At 32.2% G+C, this 26,139-nt stretch overlaps 1 protein-coding gene across 2 annotated transcripts; it reads right to left on the bottom strand.

Moving 5' to 3' along the window:
• Positions 1-916: 916 nt before the first annotated feature.
• LOC113515704 (glycerol-3-phosphate dehydrogenase [NAD(+)], cytoplasmic) lies at positions 917-22,521 on the bottom strand. Of its 2 annotated transcripts, none has more exons than XM_031909871.2 (9): positions 22,205-22,521; positions 21,151-21,328; positions 14,864-15,004; positions 14,397-14,504; positions 10,591-10,737; positions 10,111-10,294; positions 8,210-8,363; positions 6,275-6,367; positions 917-1,230 (listed from the first exon to the last, which is right to left on the bottom strand). In XM_031909871.2, exons 1-9 carry the CDS (start codon positions 22,255-22,257, stop codon positions 1,212-1,214), a joined length of 1,077 nt encoding a protein of 358 aa, XP_031765731.1. In that variant the 5' UTR covers positions 22,258-22,521; the 3' UTR covers positions 917-1,211. The 2 variants fall into 2 exon arrangements, with proteins under 2 accessions (XP_031765731.1, XP_026755779.1); XM_026899978.3 differs by lacking the exon at positions 917-1,230 and adding an exon at positions 2,292-4,505 and having other exon boundaries at positions 22,205-22,520.
• Between the last annotated feature and the right edge of the window lie 3,618 nt (positions 22,522-26,139).

Here is a 26,139-nt window from a genome sequence, read left to right as displayed (position 1 = left end):
AAATAAAATACGAATAAAAGTAAACGTACATAAAATTTACTTTCATATGTAACTAGCAATAAAAATCGCGATTTTGAAATATTACCTTGGTTGAAAATAGAATTAATGCATACATACTACAAGAACATATAACGTCAATTTTATTAAAATATGTAAATTAGCATTTGATCATTGTAAAAGTAATATTATAAACCCCTATTGTATACCTAGTCTTGAAAATTACGTAATTCTGTTGTTGCCCACTACTGAATATGGCCTATAATTTTTTATATTCCTAATAGACTATAAGACAGGATAGTTCTAAGCCAACTGCATCCATCAACATTATACAATACATTCGAAATCATCTCACCATGAGTGGTCGCCCAACACTATTTTTACTACAAAACAGGACTACTCTGAAAATACCCTTTCTAGTGGCTATTAGTCCAAGATATTAAATTTGATGTTGATAGCTTAATAAAAGTTAAACTTAAGCATTATGATACAAGTAGCTCAAGTCAAGAGAATCAAATTGATTCTTATAGAATGTAGGCACCTCTGTGCGTTACTATTCTATGAGAATGAGCCGTTCCGGTAGGGCAAGGAGGGGGGGGGGGGGCATGATGTCATAGATAGAGTAGTCAGAAAGGGAGGAACACGTCAGCCTAGCCCATATACCCTCATTTCATCTCAGTTATTAGAGTGTACGCCATTTACAGGTTGTAGCTGAATTGATAGGGCATTGAATTATATTGAATTGATGAAAATGGCCATTTAGACCTCCGAGACATTAGATAATTTACAAAGCAAATTTATAAGCCTTTAGGTAGATTTGTACATATTACATCTATGGGCTATGGAATGGATAATGGGTTTTTGAATAACAAATAGTATTTTTTAATTATAAATAACATTTATTTAATTTTATATTTAAAATTGAATGTACACAATCATTCGCACTGTTTAATATTACCAATAGTAAAAGAAGTAAACAATAATCATTCAAGTTGTAAATAACTACAACCCTCATACTAAACATCTAACAACAATGCACAATTTGAATTCGCCAATTAAGTAAGGTAATTTATTATAAAAATTACTATTACAAATCGTTGGGACACTAGAACATAATCGTTGGGACTATATACTAATATAAATCTTTAAATTACTAAAGGGACTACACATTTTTGGCTGATAATTAAATACTAAATTAGATATTCTAGATAAGTTTAATTCTGCACTTTCATCCTGAAAAACAAATAATAGTAATTATTAATAAATATTTTATATATCGAATGTAGTGTACTTATAACAAAAGTAAAAGGTAGATCTTTTTTTGATAAAAAAGTTTTTTACTATTAATATTGACAAAGCTATAGAGGCCGGATTAATCATGTACTTACCAGTAAGTTATTGAATATTACTAATTATTATTTAATGACGTATTACACACTAAAGAGGATACTATTGAATTGATTATGACAAATATTATGGAACAATGCGAATGAAGTTGATGATTATATGATATTATAAACCCCAATTAAACCATTATATTTATTAGAGATTTGTATAATTATTTTTAAAATATTCGTTTTTATTTCCCTAAATTGCAGTTATTAAGTATAATAGCAGCTTTATTCTCGTGGTTTTTGTGTAATCTCCAACTCGATAAGAGCCCTTGTTTATTAAAAACCTTACACAATTTAAATCGTAAATGGGTATTAATAATGTCATTAAGTTATTCTTAGTAATTACTAGTCATTTTTAAGGTAGCCAGCGCCCTTCGACATCAAGAGTTTCCAAACAACTTATACGCACACAACTTTGGTGTGGCTAACTGGATAACCACTTTATATGACCTTTAAATATTGAAAGTTATTTTTTAAATTAGATTCTTTCTTTAGTCATCATCACTAATCATGTATTTAAACAATCAACATATACGTAATAATCATCTATTTTACACCATATAATCCACAAATTAGAGAGACTAGGTAGTATTTCCAGCACATTATTATATAATGTTGGTGTTAAAGTAAAATTTAAACCTTATAAATTCTTTGAGATTTATTTTGCTTAACATCGCGTATTAAAGATATTAGTATTTGTAAAGGGATTTGTATTAATATATGAACAAATCCATTAGATATATTAGCAGATTTTTATTGATATATATGAAAATAAATATATTGTTTTGTTATAGTGCGGAGATACTGTTTCCTTTTTGTAGTATTTTCTTCCACTGAAAGATTCATCTAATACAGGTTAATAGAATAGATAGTATATTAATTTTGAAAATAATAAACAACTTTTGAAACTGACACTGTATAATTAAGTAAAAGAAAACATCACATATTATTATTATAAAATAGAATGGATACCTATTACATTAACAGAAGCCTATATACGTTACGACATTACGTCTTACCTCTTATTTTTAACTTATACAGCAATGTGATTTTCTAACTATCCGTACCCTGAAAAAAATAAACTAAATAGATATGTGCAAGCACAAATACTGTGCAATTTACATTTGTTTAGTTTTATAAGACTTCTGTTTTCATGATGATTGTATTCTGCCTGTAAAACAAGTGACAAATTCGATATAACAGCTATAGTGTGAAATGAATAAGTATGTTATTTCACAACACTGAAACTTTGTGTGCAAACTACGAATGATACAACAAAAGTAACATTTAGTAAAATTTTATTCCCCTCATGTATTACAGTGTCTATTAAATAATATTAAAAAATCCCGAGCCAGCGGTTTCATTTTAAAATTGGTCTAGGCACTGCCATTTTATATTTTTGTTGGACTAGTTATATAAGCTAGAAGTTTATTGCACATTATCGTCACTATTGTAATGCAACATTTAAGTACATATAATAATCTAATAAAATGTTAAAATATAGACTAGGACAAAATGGCTGCTTATAAATATCCGTCGAATTAGGACTCCGGCGGAATTATAATAACACATTTTTTTTTCTAATCAATAATTTCTTTTAAAATGAAACATTGGTATTTTAACCAATCTGGCTGTTATCTAAAAAAGTGAATAAATTATTCACTAATAATAATTCCTAATAATTGATACAAACTTGATCACCAAGCCCAAGCACTACACTATACCATTTTAACCTATTAAGTTTTTTACTATAAAACCTGCAGACTTTTTAAAAATAATAGTTCACTTTTAAAGGTAAATTCGATGTGCTTAGAAGTCTAAATGCATCACTAGATATTCTGAAGCACATCAATATCATTCATATTTAAGTAAAATTGTATAATCTTAAAAAAGTTGATGGCAAGAAGAGAGACTAACATATAATTTAAATACATCACAAACAATCACAAAATTCACATGGTAAAAGTGCAAATGAATTTTGTTTTCTAAATTGTACAATTCAGCTTTTAATATATTTATTTAATTTCACTTAATCTTACGAATATAACTAATTTTTGTCGGATGTATTAACATAATTCATTCAAATAACAACAAACCAAAAATTTTTATTGTAATATTAAAACGATTCGATTATACCACTATTTAGAAAACATTAGTGCATTGCAATGATTCAGATTTGTTTTAATTAAATGATAAAATATTGATTAAACCATAATAGTAATGCATTATGAATCAAAATAAGTGAAACATTAGCACCTGATTATCACAATGATAATCATATTCTACTTTTTCCATTATACTATGTGCACACTTATAGCATTTACAGTAAGAGGTATCATCAGCAGAAAATCCACCTATTAAGTTTTTATAATGAGTTTACAAAAATTACTTTTTTTGTTAACTAGATTATAAAAAAAACTTACGTTTACAGTGACATAATTTACAAGCAGTTTATATATCTAATATAAATTGGCCGATGTGAATGTGTACTTTACATTCACATCGGCCAATATATATTCTTGCTGATGTATTTTCAATGTAGTGTCATGATAGTATATACCTCTACATATTTATTATAGCTTGTATTATTTAACATTAGCTGTGTATTATTAGTCAAGTATAAATTTACTTATACACGCACATAGTAATAAAATAATTAATTAATTGTTTTGTACATATTGAAAAAAGTTTTTAGATTTCTATTACAAAAATCTGCGCTCTTTACTGCCTTCTAACTTATTGCACCGACAGACCCTCGTATTGTAAATGCTCATCATATTATAATAAAGACGAATTATTTAGAAATAATTACCTTTGACAACACACATATTTAAATGATGAAAACTATTATACACATGTAGATGTTTTAAGTGCTATACGATTTACATAATGATACTGGAAAATGTGAAAAACATAATGAATTAATATAAATAGATAATTGATTATGGTTTAACCAATTTGTAAATTAAGATGGTTAATTTTAATAGCAATGTCTCGGGTAGTGACATGTGCAGTGGGTGCAGTTGACTGGAATGCGATAATCTCAAGTTGATGTCAAGCACTGATGGGGCGCGTCACTCAGGTCACAGAGAACTTTTTGGCGGCGGCTGTTCCCTAAAATATTAGTGAAATGTCAGTAATACTACTGATATTACTTAATCAATTAGTACCAACACCAATTTTTCTATTAACGAGTAATTATATTCCACATTACTTGTACCCATAAACTCCGTTAAACATTTAGTAAATAAATTTTAATTGAAGTGTTTCGTCTCTTTCGACAAAACGATTTTTAATACGCACATACGATTTATCATATTCTTGCTTTAAGTATGATAATATTGTGATTTCATTGCGCGACGCACATACAAGTAGTATGTGCGTCGCGTAATGAAATCGCAATATTTTTTATTAAACAAACACAGCCATCCCCATAGAATTAAAGTAGTATTAAAACACAGACAGTTAAGACAAATATATATTAATAAAACCACATGCATAAAAAATATAAGTATAAATATAAGCACACAAAAATTTGTTACAAAGAAACTTCATAGTATATTTTCAATCACAATTAATATATACTGATATTTTTGGGAGCGAATCTGAAAAGTTAAATAAGATATTTTAAAAGCAAATAGATCACAAATGTGCTCCAATGACCTTCTAACAGAGACACGAGTGTGGAAACACAGTTATATAAGCTTAGATAAACTGTTGAATAGGGTAAGGTCGTATGTGTCTCATGATACAGATCGGTGATTAAAAAATCAATCTTAATATATGAACATATATATTTTTTTTATTTTATACATATTTCGGTCAATAAGGTTCCATTTTGTTGGTAAAAAAAGAATAGTTTATTTTTTTACATTATATTTATTATGGCTCGTCAATTTGGATACAAGCAGTATTTTCTATTCGAAAAAAAAAAACATAAAACAGGGAAGATAAGATCAAACAGATAAAATATATTACGTGAAATTCTGCATACGATATATTATAACTATATTTATATTCAGCACCTATGTAAGTCTTTACAACATCAATAAACATTATCTCAACAACCACTCCAATATGTTCATTTACTCGAAGGCTAGTAGCTAAAGCGAGATAACATACCTTGTACTGGCGAATTTTGTTAGCTAATGTGACAGTTAATACATCAACAAAGATAAAAATAGTATCTACTACATATTCTATATTAGCATTAACTTCTAATACGTAAGTATATTTCAAAGCTACGGTAAGTTAGTAAACCAGAAAATAGTTTGTGCATGCTATTTACTAATGAATAACATGACTGCAGATTTTTGAACACATTAAACTGATTCATATAATATGTTCAACACTGACCATCATTTTATGTTAAAGAAATTAACTAGATAGTTCCAGCAGAATATTTTGACAATGAAGCTGGATATAGGTGCCCACCTCTATACAAATTTAACATGTGAAATAGCATTTTTTTTTAATATTGCAAATTCTGTATCCAATTCATACTTAATTATTATGTATAATTTGCAGTATACTAATATGATTGCTTATACTTAACATCACTGTATAAATAGAACAGTAATTTAACATTTCAATTCACAACCAGGTCTAAATTAACACTTAAATATCCTTCAAGGTAAACACTTTACTATAATAATGGAATACCGAAACAAATGATAAATAAAATTATGTCTTATAAAAGTGCAGTCAATGTATTCACCTGTACATTATACAATCTTATCTAAGTACTAGCACCCTGTAAAATTAACATACAAGATGTTATGTAAAAATTAAAGTATCACTTCTATTCTACATATTTGGCTCTAATGATCTAACTATAAGCTAAGCTTGGCATAAAGGAAGCGGATGCATGGAAAAGATCTTACATGTGTTCTGGGTGAGTACGGATGCAGTTAATGAAGTCGCTAGGTTTTAGCTCGCCTCGGCAGATACGGAAAACAGCTGTGAACAGTGGAAACCTGTAACATACAAGTAAATTAAATATAATTAATGTATATAATACTACATACTTACATATTTACTACTACCTACATATTTTTATGTATTTTATACAAATTCTATTATTATTCATCATTCTTTAAATATCATCTTTTTTAATCTTACATAACTACACTACATTTATCAAAGTGGATGTCATGTCTCATTAGTCTATATATAGTCTATTTTCCTCTATATAATTATATTTACCTTCATTAAATACTAGTTAAAGTAAAAAAGGTGACTTCCTTACTAATGGAATATCGCAGCTGTTATTTACACATTATACAAAATATAGAGTATATGCCATGGTGCCCATAACCCTTCCCAAAAGATTAAGGTATTATGCGTCTTGTGTCATAGCCGATAAAAGTGAGGAGGTTGATACGTTTGAGGCATATCTGACAAATCTACCACTATAATATATACACTTCCAGTACACATAGTGTCAGGCTATTCCTCTGCCAAATTCGAGTCGATCCAATAATCAATAAATTGTACCAATGTTTGTGTGCTACATTTTCATGAGTCACCTTCACAATATTAAATTGATAACTGCCAATATAAAACACCTGTACTTGTTAGGCTAAAATATGAATATCAATAACTTCATAGTTTTCTAGCTACCTACTATTTTTTTTTTTAATATTATGAACTTACCTACCAGCCTATATTTTCTTTACATGCTAATAAAAAGTAATAAGAATTTCAAAACATCTGCAATGCTCAAATTAAATTAAATAATTTAGCATTACACTACGAAACACAGAGCGGTTAACCTACATCAATTACATGGATATAAGCCAAGACATTCTATTTATATGTATCTTAGAATTATGCAATGTGTACATTAATAATTAGCATTTAATTTTGCTTTAAATGTCTCAAAAGTTTTGATAACTATTATTAGATTTTGTATGTATTATCAATTGCTGTTAATTTAATCATTACATAATTCATACTAGGCATAATGCGAAATTATTTAAGTCATTTTATAACTTTCAGAGTTATAATTTTAGAAGCAACCTATTCGAAAACTTAAAGTTTCGTACAGTATCCCTTTTAGAGATCACGTGTTCGGCCTTTTTTATTTCACTTGCATGCGTGAACAATTGTTGATTAACAGTATAGTGATAAGCCGCCTAAATTTCGTCTACAGTCGTGGGTCGCGCTAGGTCGCGTGATACATCGCGTAACGGGTCGCGTTATAGGTTGTTGTAGTGTGGAATAGACTGATACATCACTTAATAGGTTAGATGATAGAAAACGTGATCAGTCCATAGATGGTGTAGCAAATCACTGTATAGGTATATGACAAATATATCTATGTATTTCTATGTAAACCACAGATATATATAGAGATACACGCTGAATGAGTTCAATTTATATGAAAACTATGCATGTTACTAATTTAGTAATGACACAAAAGTTATTATTTATTTATTAAAACAAACCTCCCCACGCAATAACCTTTTATAAAAAATTTAATAAATAATTTTATTTGTTCTATAGTTTTTTTCGACATAAATTTTATCTCCTAGATAACATCGAATCAAAATTTAGGCAAAGTCAATTAATTTCTGTCACCTAATTTATGCCAAAAAATTACATCTATTTAAATCTATATGTGTTGCAAACCAACAGTATAGTTTATACTGTGAAAAAGTGGCAAATCAAGTATACAGACGCCTGAAGATGAGCAACCAGTGCAGCCCACGAACGCTTATAACACCAAAGCAGCACACGAGTTATTATATTTTCTTAAGAAATAACTTAAGAGTTTAAACTTTAAGGATAATCATTATAGTTAACACTGTTTTCACCTGTTTTCCATATTTTTGTTAGCAAGCATATGGTTGACTTCATCCGCAGTGATTGGCCCCTGAAGTTTCTGTCCATTCAACATTTCATCTTCCAATTCTTTTATGGAGCGGCCGGTTTTCACGAAGGCTTCCGCAACGCGCCTGTTTCTGCCACCTTTAATGTATTGACAAAATAATATGACTACGGAACTTATTTTATTGGCCAAAAACAATTTTCTCTGAATCATATTACACTCAGATATTAAAATGCATATAGATACATTGTCAATTGCATAATGCAAAAAAAAAGGAGTTATGCAAAAAATATATTAGTGAACTGAAAATACCTACGCAGATTTGCTGAGCAAAAACTATTTTTTCCCGTTTCTGTGGGACGTTTCAAAAAACCTTATTTTCTTAGATTGCCTGTACTATATGAAGATCTTTGAAGATTATTGGTCGTACATTTCTCAAGAGTTCATGAGTCACTTGACAGTGACAAGTAGTGAGTATATCATTCATTACATAACAGATAATATCAGATACTTGTTGAAGTATTTACACATGTGGTCAGACTTCGTACTCAATACAAAAATAATAATATCTACCTAACACAAGTGTTAAGTACATTTTTGTTCGAAACAAACAGGTAATTTTGGCTGATAAGGGTTTTTGTTATCAATTCAATCCTTATTATCTTTTAGATAAATATTTATCTATTATAATTATTAACATAATATTTTTATGTTTATGTCCTACATAAACGGATATTATGTGAAAATATTGTCGATATTATCGTCAATTGCGATTTGTCTTAATTGACTGAGTGAACACCCCGTGTACGTTGGTGAGCAAAGTACGACCATCAAGTAACTATCATGCGACTCGCGAACATTGCTGAGGCTCTAGGAAGCGTATTTGTGTAATCTCATCGATGCAAACATATATATATATATAAATACAAAGATAAAAATATTGAATGATAAAAGCTAGTTTCATTAAATTTATTTGTAGCGATTGTACTAAAAATTCTTTACAACACGTGTTATTGTAATTATTATTTTTCTAGATAGATAGAGATACAAATAACAACAAACACAGATAGTCATATACAAAAAGAGAGAAATAAAAATAATAAAAAAAGAAAAATACATATAATAAGTAACATTTTTTTTCTTTTCATGTGTGTGCCACAATAATACAAAATGGCCACAACTTAGTTTATTTGCTTAGTTTATTGCTTTCAAAAGGGCAAAATACTGACTTTCCATTGTGGCCAAAAGCTAAAAAATATATCTTGTGAATGTGAGAAACATCTGCCTTCAAAGAAGACTAGTTGAGAAATATTTTTCATTGTGTTGAATAAATCTAAATCAGCTAAATATATAATCACACTCAGGGTCTTTATACTTATTTTTATACTATAGTATACTATTTTATACTTCGCGTATTAATTAAACAATTTTAAATTTGACGGACCAAATTTTATTAAAATCGGTAGAGCGGTTTTTAGAGGTAAGCGTAAAGAATATCGAGACACAGAATATTTATAAAAAAAATTACAGATTATTGCAAACAAATTAAATACCAAGCTGGTTATAAACGAATATCATCTCCTTTAAACATGAAAAACACTATAAAATAATAAACTCCTTCATGCGAACTAAAAATAATACATTTGATTAATTTGAATGTCAAGATGTGCAAATAATTTTAACTTTGAATCCATGGTGACGACATTTTTAGTCAATTAAATTATATAAAATTTTATAATGATAAAATCCTTTCATGCCTTTTTGAAAGACCTTCCTGCGGCAAAACTTGATATTATTTCAGAAAAAAAAAATTAATAAAGTAATATAAATGAAGGTTACCTTCAATAAAGGAATTTATGTTTTGTTACAATAAAAAATATTACATACCGTAGCAAGTGGTTATAAGGTCGGCAACCCCGCACGACTCGAAGAACGTGCTTAACTTGCTGCCTGGGTAAAATACATCGACGAATTTGATCATTTCCATAAGTCCTAGCCGGATCACTGCCGCTTTCGTGTTGTCACCGTAACCGAGACCGTCTACGAATCCAGCTCCCACAGCAACGATGTTCTACATAACATTTAAAAATAATACTACTATTAAAAAAAATATCAATATTTACCACTTTTAATTACTGTATCTTAAAAGATAGAATTGTGAACTTATTAATATATATGTATATATAATAGTACTAATTTTACTGCTTTTAACTGTTATTTTATTCAAAAGTATTATTGACTTAAGCATACGGTTAAAAGTACTTTTGACTGGTTAAGAATTTTGACTGCAACATATATATATATTAATGTAAATTTTAACAGCTATATATTTACAGCAATTATAAAAAAAGTAATGATTGGCTGAACCTTGAGCGCTCCGCAGATCTCTACAGCGTCTTCATCATCAACGACTACAACCCTGAAATACTCTGTCTGTATGATGTCTCGCAAGATGGGCGCGAGAATCGCGTCGCGGCACCCGATTGTGGTCTCGCAGAATTTTTCTTCAGCCACCTAGCAAAAATAATTGATAAATTAACGTTATAAATGTAAAAGTCTATAAAGATGATGAACGTTTGTATGTTTATCATAAATGAAAGTACACGGATAAACTATATAATTGTTTATAATTACTCCTCTCCATCCAAAAGTTGCCTGGAAGAGATTGTTCTAAGCGATAAGGTCACCCATTGTTTTCTCATTGTGATTATTTCTTGTAATTATTTGTATTTATAATAAGTTTACTATTGTAATCTTTTGGAGGAAACAATAAAATGTATCTATCTATATATATATACTTATTCACAAAGGGAAATTACTAGTAACTAAGATTATCGTAGCCTGGTTTACAAACCAGCTAAATCACAAACGACGTCAATATACAAAAGTTTGTTCCTTAAATTTAGTTACGATAAATAACTTCATGATATCCCATACATTTTCCGTAAAATATCTAATGTTCTCATTTCTGCGACATAATAATTATTACAAAGTGATAGATAACTATAACTTGTTACCAAGTATTCATAATAGTATCCTAGAAATCCCGAAGTCTTAAATGGCGATACACAATAAGGCCAACACTGCAAAAATCCGTTACAAACTGAAAGTTTGGTTGGAAACTTGAAAACACCTGCGGTGTCCGTAAACAATAATTAAGTAAATGTATTGTGATGGAATATGTAAACATATATTAACTACGCAGTCAAGTGCGACATCGCATCAATTCCAATAATACATAATGTAAAAATATTTTAACATTTATAACTACATTTCTTCTACTTTTTTTTTTTACAATACGGGGGGCAAACGAGCATGCAGCTCACCTGATGGTAAGTGACTACCGCCGCCCATGATCACGCACAACACCGGCGGCATTGCAGGTGTGCTACCGGCCTTTTAAAAAGGAATATACTCTTTTCTTGAAGGTTATGTTGTCGTATCGGTTCGGAAATACTGCTGCTGGAAGTTCAAAGAATGGTTGTGCGTGGAAGAAAGTTCCTTGAAAAACGCACAGTGGAAGACCGCCACTCGTCCAGATGTATGGGATGAAACTTCGCGACTTCGTACGCGTGATAGGGATATGTTGACTTAGGATAAAAAATTGCTCGTTCTTTGTCCTAAATAGTACGAATTGGTATATAAAATTTTACAATTGATTAGACGTTAAGACGCCGAAAGGTAACTGACACGATACTAGCCATATCCCGCGGTTGGCCCTCATGAATCAATTCATAAAGTATCCTATATTCTAAGTAACGATATAGCGTATCCGTGTATCAAGTTTCATTCAAATTTGTTTAGTAGTTTACGAAAAATAACAAACTGAAACTGAATGGGTATCCATATAAGCATCCCCACAAGCTTTTCCTTATATAATAGTAGTAGGTTTAATAAGTATAGTGGATATACTGTGTCTCAAAAGAAAGGTGATATTTGTTTTGGTTATTGCGTGAACGCAATTATTCTGAAGGGCGGGGTGAGGGGGGTCATTTGGTAGCCTAACTTCTGGAAATTTAGTCGCTATGGAGTGTTTCTCGGGAGCGGACCATGCGTTGTGCGTACGCGAGTTTTACAAAAACGGTAGTTCAGCGACTGTAGCGCGTAGAAAATTTTGCAATATTCAACATTTAAATGACGCACCAAGCCCTAAACTCAATGATAAATGAGTCAAAAAGTTTTAAGAGACAATATATGGAAATATCAAAATCCGGACGTCCAAGGTCGAAAAAACAGTGTTTCTCAATCTGTTCGTGACAACCCAGACCTTTCGTTTCGGAAGCGTGCTGATGCTTTAAACGTGCATACGAGTAGATCGTCGTTGTTCCACATTTTATACAAAGATTTAAAGCTGCACCCCTACAAAATTCAAGTGCAAGAATTAAAGCCTCAGGATGCTGGGCAGAGGCTTGACTTCGTAAATCAGATGATTGAGCGCTTTTCAACGTTTACCAACATAGTCTTTTCGGATGAAGCTAATTTACAACTCAATGGACATGTAAACAAATAAAATTGCCAATACTGGAGTGCAACTAATCCAAAACACAAACATCAGAAACCCCTACATTCGCCTAAAGTGACGGTATGGGCTGCAATGTCGGCGCACGAGATTATAGGCCCTTACTTTTTTGAAGATGAAAGGAGACGCATAGTTACAGTAAACTCGGACCGTTATGTGGAAATGTTAGACAACTTCTTCGTACCTGAACTGCAAAACTTTCCGGGTTATAACCAAAGAACATGGTTCCAGCAGGACGGAGCAACTTCACACACGTCCAACAGGTCTTTACCACAAGTTCGTAAAATTTTTCCTGGCAAATTGATGTCCAGGAGGGGTGACATAAATTGGCCTCCACAAAGTCCCGATTTAACCCCTATGGACTTTTTCCTGTGGGGTTACGTCAAATCTAAAGTTTATGCCAACAAACCAACTTCCTTGGCACAATTAAAAGGAAATATCCGTCACGAAATGGCAGCCATCACGGACAATACATGCCGAGCCGTCATAGAAAATTTTAGAGCTCGATTAAATGAATGCCGTGAACGCAACGGTTTACACTTGGACGATATTATTTTCAAGAAATAAATTCCTAAAAAGTGTATTTTAATATGTATTAAACATTTTTATAATTGTTTAATTTTTTATTGATTTTTTAAACGTGAACTTTCTTTTGAGTCACCTTGTATTATAGTCCATATAAGATTTTTGTTCAGCCCACACAAGAATGTAATCATAATATCACGGAACTTAACGATATCTATATTATATCAAAGTAACCATAATAAAGTTAACATGTACCTATTTACTTAAGCAGTATCTAATCACTCAGTTCGCAAGTGTATTAATCGGCAACAGTATTATTTACTTGGCAACAAGCTTTTATTTACTGTACTAGATCTAATTTCCACTGAGATATTATTACTCATGAATTGCATGTTCTTTGGTGAGAACAGCAGTAGTAAAAATGTGAAAAATGATATCCATGCGTTCGTGTAACTGTACATAGCTGTTGCAATTGGTATAACATAAAGAGGCCCTTTTTACAAATTTTACCAAAGTTTTCTTAATAATGTTGTTTATATTTCCATATTGCAAATATATCTCCGTGTTGCGTCAAACTAGACTGACCTCGTCAATATCATTATGTTATAATAGAATATTTTTCCTTTATTGGGGAAACCGTGCCAATGATAAGACTATATAGGTAATGACGAGGAAAGGAAAATGAATAGTTTTGGAATCCTATTATGATTCATCCAAAGTAACAACTTTAGACTTATTCTAAATGTAGCTCGATTATGGACAATTAACTCAGTGACACAGTTGGAAGATAAAATTACAAACTTCAAGACTTTATTTTAATAGTGATGAAACATGACCTGTGTCAGATATAAGTGAAGGTTACTCGTTTATATAAGCAATTAATTATAAACTAATTTTTAACTATATATAACCTCTTGATTTGAATATGTTGTTTATAGTCGTTACTTAACAGCAGCTCATTAGTGGTTGTGAAGCTGCGGAGAATGAAACTGTATGTAGGTACTAAAAAAATATATGATTTGCTGCCAATTTTCTGTTCATTCTTGGAATGGCAATTTAAATCATTCTAAACAAGAGGTTTATTAGAGCGTAATTTAAACTAATGGTTCTAAATTAAATAGATACTAACCTCGGACGCAATGTTAGCTCCCATGAGCACTGCACAAGGAATTTTCAAACATCTTGTGATGATGTGAGAAATCAGATCAATGCCACCGCCTTCTGCGATATCGAAGCCCTGCATGATATATTTATATTTATCTAAGTATTAAAATCATGATTGAAGTATAACTATCACGTTAGAGGTAAAACAATTGCTGAAATTTTAAAGTAAAAATTGCCAAATACTTCAAATAAATTGTGAACAAAGTCAATAAATTTTACGTGATAATTTATCAATTAGCAAAATTGAACTCTGTGCCTCTCTTTTTGTGAACCATATATATCTTCATAGAAATTGACACAAAAGTTTATTGTGATAAAGGTAAATTTGATAGAGGTACATAATTATTACTTCACATAGTAGGTATTTTGATCCACAAAGAATATATTTTTCCAATGTTTTCACAATGATGTGGTTAGACACGACATAAATACCTTAATTAATGACAGCGCAGCGGCCGTAGGTTTAATTTTGCCAAGTAGAGTCGAACAAATTTTTCTAACGAACTGGTGAGGTACAACAAAGATGAGGATATCAGCATCTTTTGCAGCTTCCACCACATCAGGAACAGCAACCTGTACAAACGACAATTATATTAAGTAACTCTATTATAAGACGCAGAGAATGAATGGTGGACTGAATAGAGATTGGCGAACAGAAGAATCGTGATTAAACTATTTAATTTATTTTCAAACTTATATTTGAACAGGCTGTAACCGGAAACTCGCAGCTCGACTTGCATGAGTTTATTATGCCATGTTTAGACCTCAAATAGGTTAGATATGGTGTATCTACTATTACGTTAGTAAGTAAGAAACATTTATTTTATTATATATACATAACTCCTGCCTTGTTTTTTTTTATACCAGGAAGGTGGCAAACAAGCATACAGCCCGTCTCATAATAAACAGTTACTGTAGCCTATGGACCCCTATCACACCAAGGGTGTCATGTGCTAAAGAACCTTAATATTCACTTTTTGAATAACCCCATACTGTAGTCTTTAGGGAAAACCTCGACATGAAACCTTCCTTTGAAACCGTACTATACGTAACTATTTAGATACGGGGGAGAGGGATTGTTAGCAATGGAGTTTCACAGCCCCATTGCTAGCAATATGCCCCATTAGGTCGACTTCCACGTAGTTCCCCCTAGAAACCATCGTGAACAATTCTTGTTGAATTTGTCACGATGGGCTAACTGACCTGCTTCATCCTCACCTATCATCCTTCACTGGTGCCCCGCCGGTAATAATTTTAAGCAACACGTTAAAGAAGGGACTTTTTTTAAGGAAAATTTGGTTAGGAACTTTTTGATATCAATAAGTAGTGCATTCCAAAGGTTCACGGCTGAGATGGTAAAAGATGGAGAGGAGAAGTTTGATCGATGGGTAAGAAATATATAATAATAGATTAGAAATGGAGCGAAGAGAGCTCAAGAGTAGGTAGTACTTAAGAATTGGAATCTTTCTTTAAGAAACTGAGACAATTATGTGTCATAAACAATTGAAAAAAGACAACAAAGAAGTCTAACACTTCTGCGCAAGCGAATTGGAAGCCATTTATTATTTGATTATCAAGTATTGTGTACTCTTACAACGAAGCTTAATGAAGAATTTACTTATCCAAAATTTAGATCTAATCTACCTAATCATTAGCATCATATCAATCGTTAACTGTCCAGTACTGTACATAGACCTCCCAGATAGGGAGGGTTTTTCTAGTAGTTGCTACGCTTGGCAGACAATTTGGAAACTGTGGTTGGGCTTTGTTGATCATTTAAGAGGGAACTGCTACCCATCCCTCGACCATTAAGTTCCCTCAGTCACCTTTTACGACACCTTCGGGAAAGGAAAGATTCGTAAAAAGCGAATAAGGCCCATTCTATGCCGGGACCAAACGAAGGTCTATAAATATCTAATGTTACAAAGTAATGAAAAATTGGTAAATTTGGTTAATCAACCGAAGAAAACCTTTTGCAAGTCTCGAATAAATCTTTTCTGTTCTAAATTCGTAAATAAGTGTAATCTAAACAACTAAGTGTGAAGTAATATAGCACACAGGGTCTCGTGGAATCACAAGTTTTATCTCTACGAGAGATAAATATTTGCAACTGTAGGTGTAATGATAAATAGTTATACGATGTGACGCAAATTGTATCTACTTAGTTGTGGATCAACTAAATGAACCTTCATTGAACTTGCTCTATATCTATATTGTTGTTGTTGTTGATCTCTATCTATCTTCTTCAACATGACTATGTCATAATCTTTGTATTAGACACTTCATTTGTACCACATTATTAAATTTACGTTGTGTGTGTATATATATATATATATATATATATATATATATATATATATATATATATATATATATATATATATATATATATATATATAATTTTAGGATCGGTGTAATGTTTTTATCCATATTACCCAAGGTTTTGGCTTTTAGTTTTACGAACGGCCACCTGCTTTACGTCAACCCTCTTCGGGAAAGGTATCATATATATGTCAGGGTGAAATTAAAAAGTTATAGGCCATAGAACAAGAGCTTAAATATAGAATCATTATTTACGTTTAGATAAAAAAATGTTATTTGAACTCATAATAGATACAAAGGTGGTAAGCAGTTATAATTACATCACGCACAGATAATTACGCCACTTCTCTTATCTATTATTAAGATCGGTGTTTTTTTTTCATCAGCGATCATACCGATGTGTTTTACATCAACAACAACACGCACATTGCGTGATAAGTCAGTGATATGCACGCACTTACGGCCGCGCGGACTGTTCCTTAATTAGGGCATTTAACAAATTAACTAATACAGCTGAACAGCGCTACTATTAAATATAGATACATATTACACGTTGCAAATTTCAATCTTCAATCGGCCGCGGTATATTACCCAAAGACTTGGCCAATTTTGAACTGACACTGATAATTATTTTTAAAATTTGTGTGGTTTACTCTCATATTGATACTTTTCTTTTATCGTCATTCTTAAAGCACAGTCATTTGGAACAAAATACAGTCCACAAGATAGTTACATCACACAATGCAATTTATTCACATCCATGATATACTGATATACAATTCGCGAGATATTTGTATAAACAAATAGCTGATGAACTTGAAATTGCATATTTTATTGGTATTGAACAAGAATGTAATGGTTCAAAGACATTGGTGATTATACTTGTATATTGAAAAAGCAAATTGTGAAGACTAAAAAACCACTAAGGTTGAGGAATGAGCTCCCTGCCGAGGTTTTCCAAGGAGACTACAGCATGGGGTTCTTCAAAAGGGGGGTAAAAAGGTTTCTTCAGGTCGCACGCGTAATACCTCTGGTATTGCAGGTGTTCATAGGCTACGGTAACCACTTACCATCAGGTGGGCGGTATGCTTGTTTGCCACCTCAGTGGTATAAAAAAAAGCCTGAGAACTGAAGAAACATAGAAATAAGATCTAGGTCTTAATTTGAATTTCTAAGTGACGAAACAATCTATGGAATTCGTTCAAGGGCGTTTTAGCCTTTGTGGTACAAATAGACGTCATACATCATCTTCCTACCCTTATCCCAATTATTATTTGGGGTTGGCGTAATATAGTTTTATCCATATTACTAAAGGATTGGAAAACGTAGTGCAAATCTAATTTTTACACCTTAGTTAAGGTGTAAAAATTTGATAGATTAGATTCTGGATCCAATACAAAACTGTTTGATACAGCAACAAATCTGACACATTGCATCTTTATATAGTTTCCCTTTGAAATGGATATTACTCATGGATGAATAGGAATGAGATTATTATGTTTGATAATTACTTATATTTGATACTAGCGACCCGTCCCGGCTTCGCACGGGTGGACATTTTTACATTTTAAAAAGTGGCCATTAAGGCTGTACACGCGACGGAAGCTTAAAAATGGAGTAACTTCTCCCGTTTTCCCAACATTTCCCTTCACTGCTCTGCTCCTATTGATTGTAGCGCGATGGAAAGTATACTATAACCTGCCCAGAAGTATGAAGAATAATTGTACCAAGTTTCGTTAAAATCCGTCGAGTAGTTTTTATTTCTATAACGAACATACAAACAGACAAACAAAAATTTTACTAATTACCCCTGATAGTTATTTTGGAAATATATTTCATGTACAGAATTGACTTCTCTACAGATTTATTATAAGTATAGAAGATAGATGACAAATAACTTATATTTGATATGACAATTTAAATAAATAAAATTATTTTGGTGGTGTAGCGGTTTAACATATTACTCGTACTTCAATTGGTCGCGGGTTTGGTAAGTCGGACAATAAGCGATTGTATTTCTAATTATTCTATGATTTTTTTGTATATTTCATGAATATGTATTATTTACCCGACTAAGTTTTGCAGGGTTTATACCTATCTCCGCGTAAAATTTATTCAATAGAATTACACAAAATATTATTTACAAGTACGACTAAAGAAAAAATATAGCTACAATTTTTGTTTTATTGAGTTCCATACTTTATTAGACAGATATACACATTTATAATCGCTTTTCCCTTCATAAACATACATAGTACTAAAGCTGTTAGCATTGAATGAGGCGAGTTGAGTAGATACCTAAAGTCATTGGCAGTGGAACAACTCCCTTATAGAAGATAGATATAAATAGTTTCCACATATATGAAGAACTACAGCTGCACCTTGACCATTTATTATTTTCTCAGAGCTTCCTTATAAGTGTTTAAGTAATAAACTTCCAAATGATAATACAAGATTACGAAACAGCTATATCAACCGCGAAAAAATTAATATGCGGCAAACATAGTAGTAAACTTTATGTATTGCAAATAGTATTAACAAAATCAGTTCACATTTGGAATTGCCAAATGTCACATAACATACACATTTAAAAAAATATATAAGTTGTAATTATTGTAATGTATAACTAATAATAAAAAAAAATTAAATCATATAGTTTGAGATCTTACTGAATAAAAATAGATATAAAGAATATAATAAACATGGACAAATGACAACCACGTTTTTTAATTAGCTAAGTCAGTCTTAATTTTTTTAGCTAAAATTAATAAAAAATTATGCAGCAAATATATACCACTTTCCCTCAAGTTGTGTGGAAATATACTAATTTAAGAAATATAAAACTTCAATTCATATTAAGAATACAGTGCAATTAGTACGGATAAATATTATATACTTGAATACTTTTACCAAATAAAATCTTATTATAATTTTTCTACTAGTTTAAGATGAAGTTAAAATATATGGTATAAATGCAATTTTTTATTTCCATCCTCATGTTGTAGTTATCCACATTATTATTGCAGAAAAATAAAACCCTCTCCACACAAGTGGGACTTAACTTCCCTAGCAGGGAAGGGTAATATGGTAAATAGGGGTGTCCTGAGGGTAAAATAGTATGATATTGCACCATGATACAGTAAATTGTAATAACACCAAATTGTTATTATACAACACACCATTTTGCTTTTAATAAATACCATGTAACTTAAATGTGTAATTTATTACTATAAATATACTGGTGTAGATTTAAAAAAAAACATGCAATACTAGCACTTTAATTTAATTCAATGTTTTTATCTGTTATTTAAAAAATTAATAAAATTATAATTGTTTCATCATGTCAGAAATAAAAAAAAAACCCGCAATATCCATTATAATTCTTTTAATTTTTAACTTTTAATTACCTATTCTCTTCTCCATATATATATATATATATATATATATATATATATATATATATATATATATATATATATATATATATATATATATATATATATATATATATATATTGTGTATATATATATATATATATATATATATATATATATATATATATATGTATGTATATATATATTTATATTTATATATATATATATATATATATATATATATATATATATATGGAGAAACCACAGTAAACAGAATGAAAAAAAAAGTATATAAAACTGAAAACATTTTTTAACAGTATTAAAGTATTAAGAATTATATGTAAGAAAACACAATTATTAAATATCAATAAAATAAAACCTAAAGGCAGGAATATACTCAGATAAAGTAATTAGCTTTATATTCTATTCTATTGCAACTTCTATTTTTATTATTTTATGTGTTCACTTTTATTATATTTCTGTATTAAAAATAACAATATTTTTTAATCAAATAAAGTTAGAAGCATTTTTAAATAGTATTTTTTTATTAGTGTACCACCCCTTTGGAATGCAATTTCAGCTGAGAAAAACATGCAAGAAACTCAACTGTTGCTTTTTTGAACTAAAGTTGATTTTACAAACTATAAACTTGTGTTAATATAAATCAGAACAAAACTGTTTAAATTATCAGACAAAATAAATCCATTATTGTAAATATTATATTGAATTATGTGTCAAACAAAATGTATTCAGATATATGTCAGACTTCATTCATTAATCCCATGCATGACCATTTTGAGCCAGGCATGTTTATCTTATTAATTTTATAATCATTAAATACATGTAATAACATATAAGCCAGCAATTTTATTATTATTGCTAGCTTATCAATGACAGAATTATTGATAGAAACAATGCTAATAAAAAATGAGACTCTTTTTGTTAAAGCCAATAAAGAAGCCACTCCCTTTATCCATGCAACATTTTTATGTATTTCTAAAGCAATGATATAATTTTACTTACCACATTTGGTGGTAATTTGTGTCCTGGCAAATATTTGACATTTTCATGTGTTTCATTAATAATTTCTGTTAATTTCTTCCCTTCAATAATTTCCTCAAATACCCACATGGTAACACGGTCTTCAAAATTTGGTAGTCTGGCTGCATTTTTTCCAACAATTTTTGCGATTGCTGAACCCCTATATAAGAAAAATTATTATTGTCACATTCACAAAATAACATACTCAAATAGTTTTTATACATTAATATTTTAATTAAAACTAAAAATATACAAAGTTAAAAATAAATACTTAAATAATGAAAATCAATAAATAAGTAAAAATTATAACCTAACAAAAGTTTAAATTAAAAAAATTATTATCCTTCAAACAAATTTGCACATATGATGGGAAAGTCCTAGTCACCCCATTGTCAAACTTGTGAAACCATCTATGATGTACAACATATTCTATTAGAGTGTTGTATAAACACAAAGAAAAGAGATGAATTCATACACCACTTTAACTTAAATAAATTGAAAGTTAGTCTTATTCAATCTATATTAGCTGAACCCAAACCAGAAAATCTGTGTAAATTATTGATGCCCATTAATTCCTCTCTTTCCATGTCTAGGGAAAGTAGATAAAGCTTTATTGGAGAAATTAGTTCAGGGTACAATACGGCTAATATGCCAGAAGGTAAAAGCCCATAAAAATATTAAAAAATATATACATATGAATAATATAATATACAAATAATCAAGAATGAACATTAAATGGGTTCTACATTATGTACAGACACTGATGTAGGATTAGATGATTAAAAGCTAAATAGAAATTATTTCTCAAAAATCAATTAATGAAACCCAATAATCAATAGAAAATTAATAATAATCAGTGGGCAACTATCATAACTCTATAGAGGTTCCTTTAAGGCTACAATAAATAATGGAGGGACTCAATTAAAGGTATGTTATGTCATCGTCTTTGCTAAGGTCACACTATATAATGTATAAAGATCATCAAATTACATGCAAACAGAAACGACTGAGAAAAAGTTTAAAAAGAAAATCTTACCAATTTCCTGACCCAACGATGCAAACTCTATTTTTAGTTTGCCTTTCTGCCATTTTATACAAACTACAAGAAAATTTAGCAAATAATACTTTTAGGACGACGATTGAGTCGGCAAATGAAATTAATGAAAATTAGCGACTGAACAGGTGCTGATATGCTTAAGCGTTCATTGTGCTAGGTAACTGTAGCGCGAATGACTATCCTGTAGTATTCTGTAGCGATTTAATATAAGTACGTAGCGAATGTTGTTATCAATATCAACCCGGTTATCAATTCATAATATCAACACAAAAAGAGAAATAAGACAGTAATGCGATGTGTGCACAGACATGATTTTGACAGTGACACAAAGGGTTGACATCTATGTCAACTTGACAGAGGTCCATAGATCTCTCGCAACCATAGATTAGAGATATTGGGAGCTTAGAACCCTAAGAATTAAGAATTACATAGAAGGAATGATAAAATAATAAAGTTAAATCATATGGTTGCCTCCTTTCTTCTTATGTAAATATAATTAGTAAAAAGAGGACAAAAAATATACTGATAGATAGGACAAAAGATAGAAGATCTGTTTATGGCTTTGCTTTGGCTTATGGTCTGTCGCAGCTTGTTTCCTCACCTACGCGAATACCTGATATATTGGACCTTTCACCTTCACTGCTGGACCTTCTGCTGACCACCCACCAGTGGCGTAGCTACCTAGGGGTTAGGCGGGGCAGTGCCCCGGGGCCCTCAAGCTCAGGGGAGCCTCGAATCCTTACCAGAAATCTCAAAACTGAATTTTTGAATTTTTCCCATTTTCAAAATAAATATGACAGGTTGCAACCCCACTTTAATCATGACAACTCAGTTAAGAAAATTTAAAAATTATACCTAGGGAATTCCTCTAAATTCTTTCTATAGGTTGGCAGTGTTGTCCATTTAACGGATAGTGATATGTGTGTTTTATTATTCATCGATGTGCGTTTCTCTACATTTTTCGAAAATGTGTACGATAAATCTTCTTGACTTGGAAAACTTCACGAACAAAATATTAAGTGATAACGAAAAACGTCAAATTCTTGATATAAGACCTTTACAGCCTTCTGGGCCTTTTCTAACAGACATTAACCAGAACAATAGGTGTTTTACAAAATCGTATTACGTTTCGTGTTCTAAATATGGGCCAGTTAATAGTTTTTGGTTGTGTTATTCCAAAATACTAGATGCTGCCTATTGTCAACCCTGCTAGTTATTTGCTTCACAATGATTTGGTGTACGGGAATTCGAGATTGGAATCATTTATCAGAAAGAATTAAAAAAAATGGCATTCCTCCAATTGTGCTTAGGACGTGTGCGCCAGAGTTGGCTCCGGTTCTTATGCGTCTTTTTTGGCTCTGTTATCATCAGGTATAGTCCCAAAGTTTTAGAAGACTGCACTGGTACATCTGATCCCTAAAAAAGGAGACCGCTCAGATCCAGGTAACTAAGCCCATAGCTATCACTTCCTTATTCTCAAAAGTCATGGAATCAATCATTATCCATCAATTGCTCCAGTACCTAGAAGATCACCAGCTGATCTGTGATCCCCAGTACGGCTATCGACAAGGACGCTCGGCTAGTGATATCTTTTGGTTTATTTAACACACCGATGGGCAGTGGCAATCAGCAGCAGCAGCAGGGTTCATCCGCAGCCCTTTACGAGGCTGCAGGTGCGGGCCTCGAGCTAGGGTTCTTTGCCCGGGCAGTCTGCACAGGCTGTCGCCTGCGCGTCACTACATTTTTTTTTCACGTCGTCAACCGTTCAGGGCCGGTTGAACCGTCGCCCTGCGTGGTGCCTGCTGTGCGCAGGAGATCTTGCGGCAACGCGCGCGTGGCGTCCGGTGGACGCGCGTGTAAAGGGGCAAGGTCCCTGAGATGGGGGTGGACGCTATTATCCGCCCGGCTGAACATAACGCGTGCCAGCCGGCGGACAAACTCGTCCACGCTAGGGACCGCGAGGTCTCGGGCGATTACGTCATTTCTGACGTAACGAGCTGCGTCTGCGCACAGTCGCAAGGCACAGTTCTGCTGAACCTGTAGGCGCCGCCTCTGTCATCAGAGCACAGTGCGTACCAAGCGGGGGAGGCATACGTCAGCTGCGAACGAATATAAGCTTTGTAAATACCTACTTTCGTCCGCAGCGACAAGTTGGAATGTAGGACCGGTCGTAGCATGCCGCGTGCGGCCTTTGCCTGTGTGACCGCGCGTGTAACGTGCGCGGTCATATGCAACGACTGGTCGATCTCAACCCCTAGGTAGCGCACTGTGCGCTCCCATGAGATGGGCGTGCCACGGAGGTTGAGAGGCGGCGGATAGTGGGTTCTGCAACGAGTGGCGAGCGCCACCGTCTTTCCCACATTGACGGCGGTGCGCCACTTGTCGAGCCACTCGGGCAGGAGGTTCAGCAGCCGCTGCATCTTACGTGCGGCGGCAACGACACTGGTCGACGACGTGAAATAAGCACTGTCGTCGGCGAAAAGGGCGAGACGACATCGCGCTCTCCCTCGAGGAGCTCATCCCTCAAGGTGGGAGTGGCAATCGAGAATAAGGGAGAGGCCTGAGCTGTTAGTCTGACTATTGCGAAAGCCTTTGATCGAGTGTTGCATAAAGCGTTAATTTCAAAACCTAAAAATACCTCCAAGTACGCAAGTTACTCCCTATCTTAATAATGCCAAAATACTTAAAATGGGTGCAAGAAGACAGTTGCATTTTGCTGCGTTGTTATTTGGTATAATAAAGCATGGAAAACCGTCATATCTGGCTGAAAAACTAATATGCCCCCGCGACGTTCGGGTCAATGCGTCTCGTGCCTGTGGCCATCCGCTTATTACTCCACGCTACCACAGTACTGCCTTTCGTGGCAGCTTTAAATACACTGCTTCTAAGTGTTGGAACAACTTGCCTCCCTATGTACGTAATCTCCAATCGTTGAACTCCTTCAAATATAAAAATAAAATGATATTATTAAAGAAATAAATGTCATAATAACAATTACCTTTTGCGAGCTACACTTTCCTTTTCTTCTTAAAGCCATATGACTTACAACTTGCAGGGATAGGTGCTGTGAACTATAAGCCACTACTTGTATCCTTCTCATGTGATTCATCGTTGGATCTATTTCTAATCTATATTTCTTATCTTTATTCCCGTGTCTATCTTATATATTTATCACTGTTTTATATATTATTCTTATATATTTATACATAACATCTTTTGCACACATGTATCCGTGAGTAACGTATTTAGGGCCTACTGAAAATTAGTGTCGTAGCTTCAGATTTGAAACTGCGACATATGCTGAGTTAGGTCCTTTGCACAAATACTGCTACAATCATTTTATTTTTTATATATTTTTCTTTTTATTCGAAATTCAAGTAAAATAGTGATGTTATGTTTAATCTTCATTATTATGTTGTTTTGTAATATGTAACATGTATAATTTATATTACTTTTCTTAAAGAGTTATTGTATCTAATTAATGATATTATTTAAATGAAAAGTTTGTTTAGTGTATATGTAAATAAATAAATAAAAACTATCTTCGTTTAGGTTGCCTGCGACATTATGCAGTTGGGTCGCCAGTTTTCTCAAGGATCGTAGCATTAAGGTCGTAGTCGACGGAGCATGCTCTGACTTAAATCCTGTGAATGTTGGGACACCAACATTCACAGGATTAAACGAAGGTAGTTTTTATGCAAGGCTAAGTACTATCTCCAACACTGTTTATTTTGCATATTAATGATATGTGACAGATCAGTAATATTCATTGCTATGCAGACGACAGTACAGGAAATGCATTATACACCGGTCATGCAAAGATCTTCCGGGTACATACCGATAAGCTCTGGAACAGACTTGTGTCTGAAAACGAAACTTCACTCGATCAAATTTCGATCTGAGGCGAACGCAAT

Source organism: Galleria mellonella, unplaced genomic scaffold (genome assembly GCF_026898425.1).
Source record: "Galleria mellonella isolate WM207_F2 unplaced genomic scaffold, CSIRO_AGI_GalMel_v1 utg173, whole genome shotgun sequence".
Classification (NCBI taxonomy): Eukaryota; Metazoa; Arthropoda; class Insecta; order Lepidoptera; family Pyralidae; genus Galleria; species Galleria mellonella.
The sequence above is the reverse complement of the archived record's forward strand: the minus strand, read 5'-3'. Positions and strand labels throughout refer to the sequence as shown.

Bases quoted from the DNA above. Each gene is read 5' to 3' on its own strand.
- LOC113515704 (XM_026899978.3), bottom strand. From the start codon at position 22,257: ATGGCAGAAAGGCAAACTAAAAATAGAGTTTGCATCGTTGGGTCAGGA. The intron at 14,505-14,863 runs GTATTTATGTCG...TATATCATGCAG, and splicing joins CTGCGCTGTCATTAATTAAG to GGCTTCGATATCGCAGAAGG. The intron at 4,506-6,274 runs GTAAGATCTTTT...CTAATATTTTAG, and splicing joins CGTACTCACCCAGAACACAT to GGAACAGCCGCCGCCAAAAA.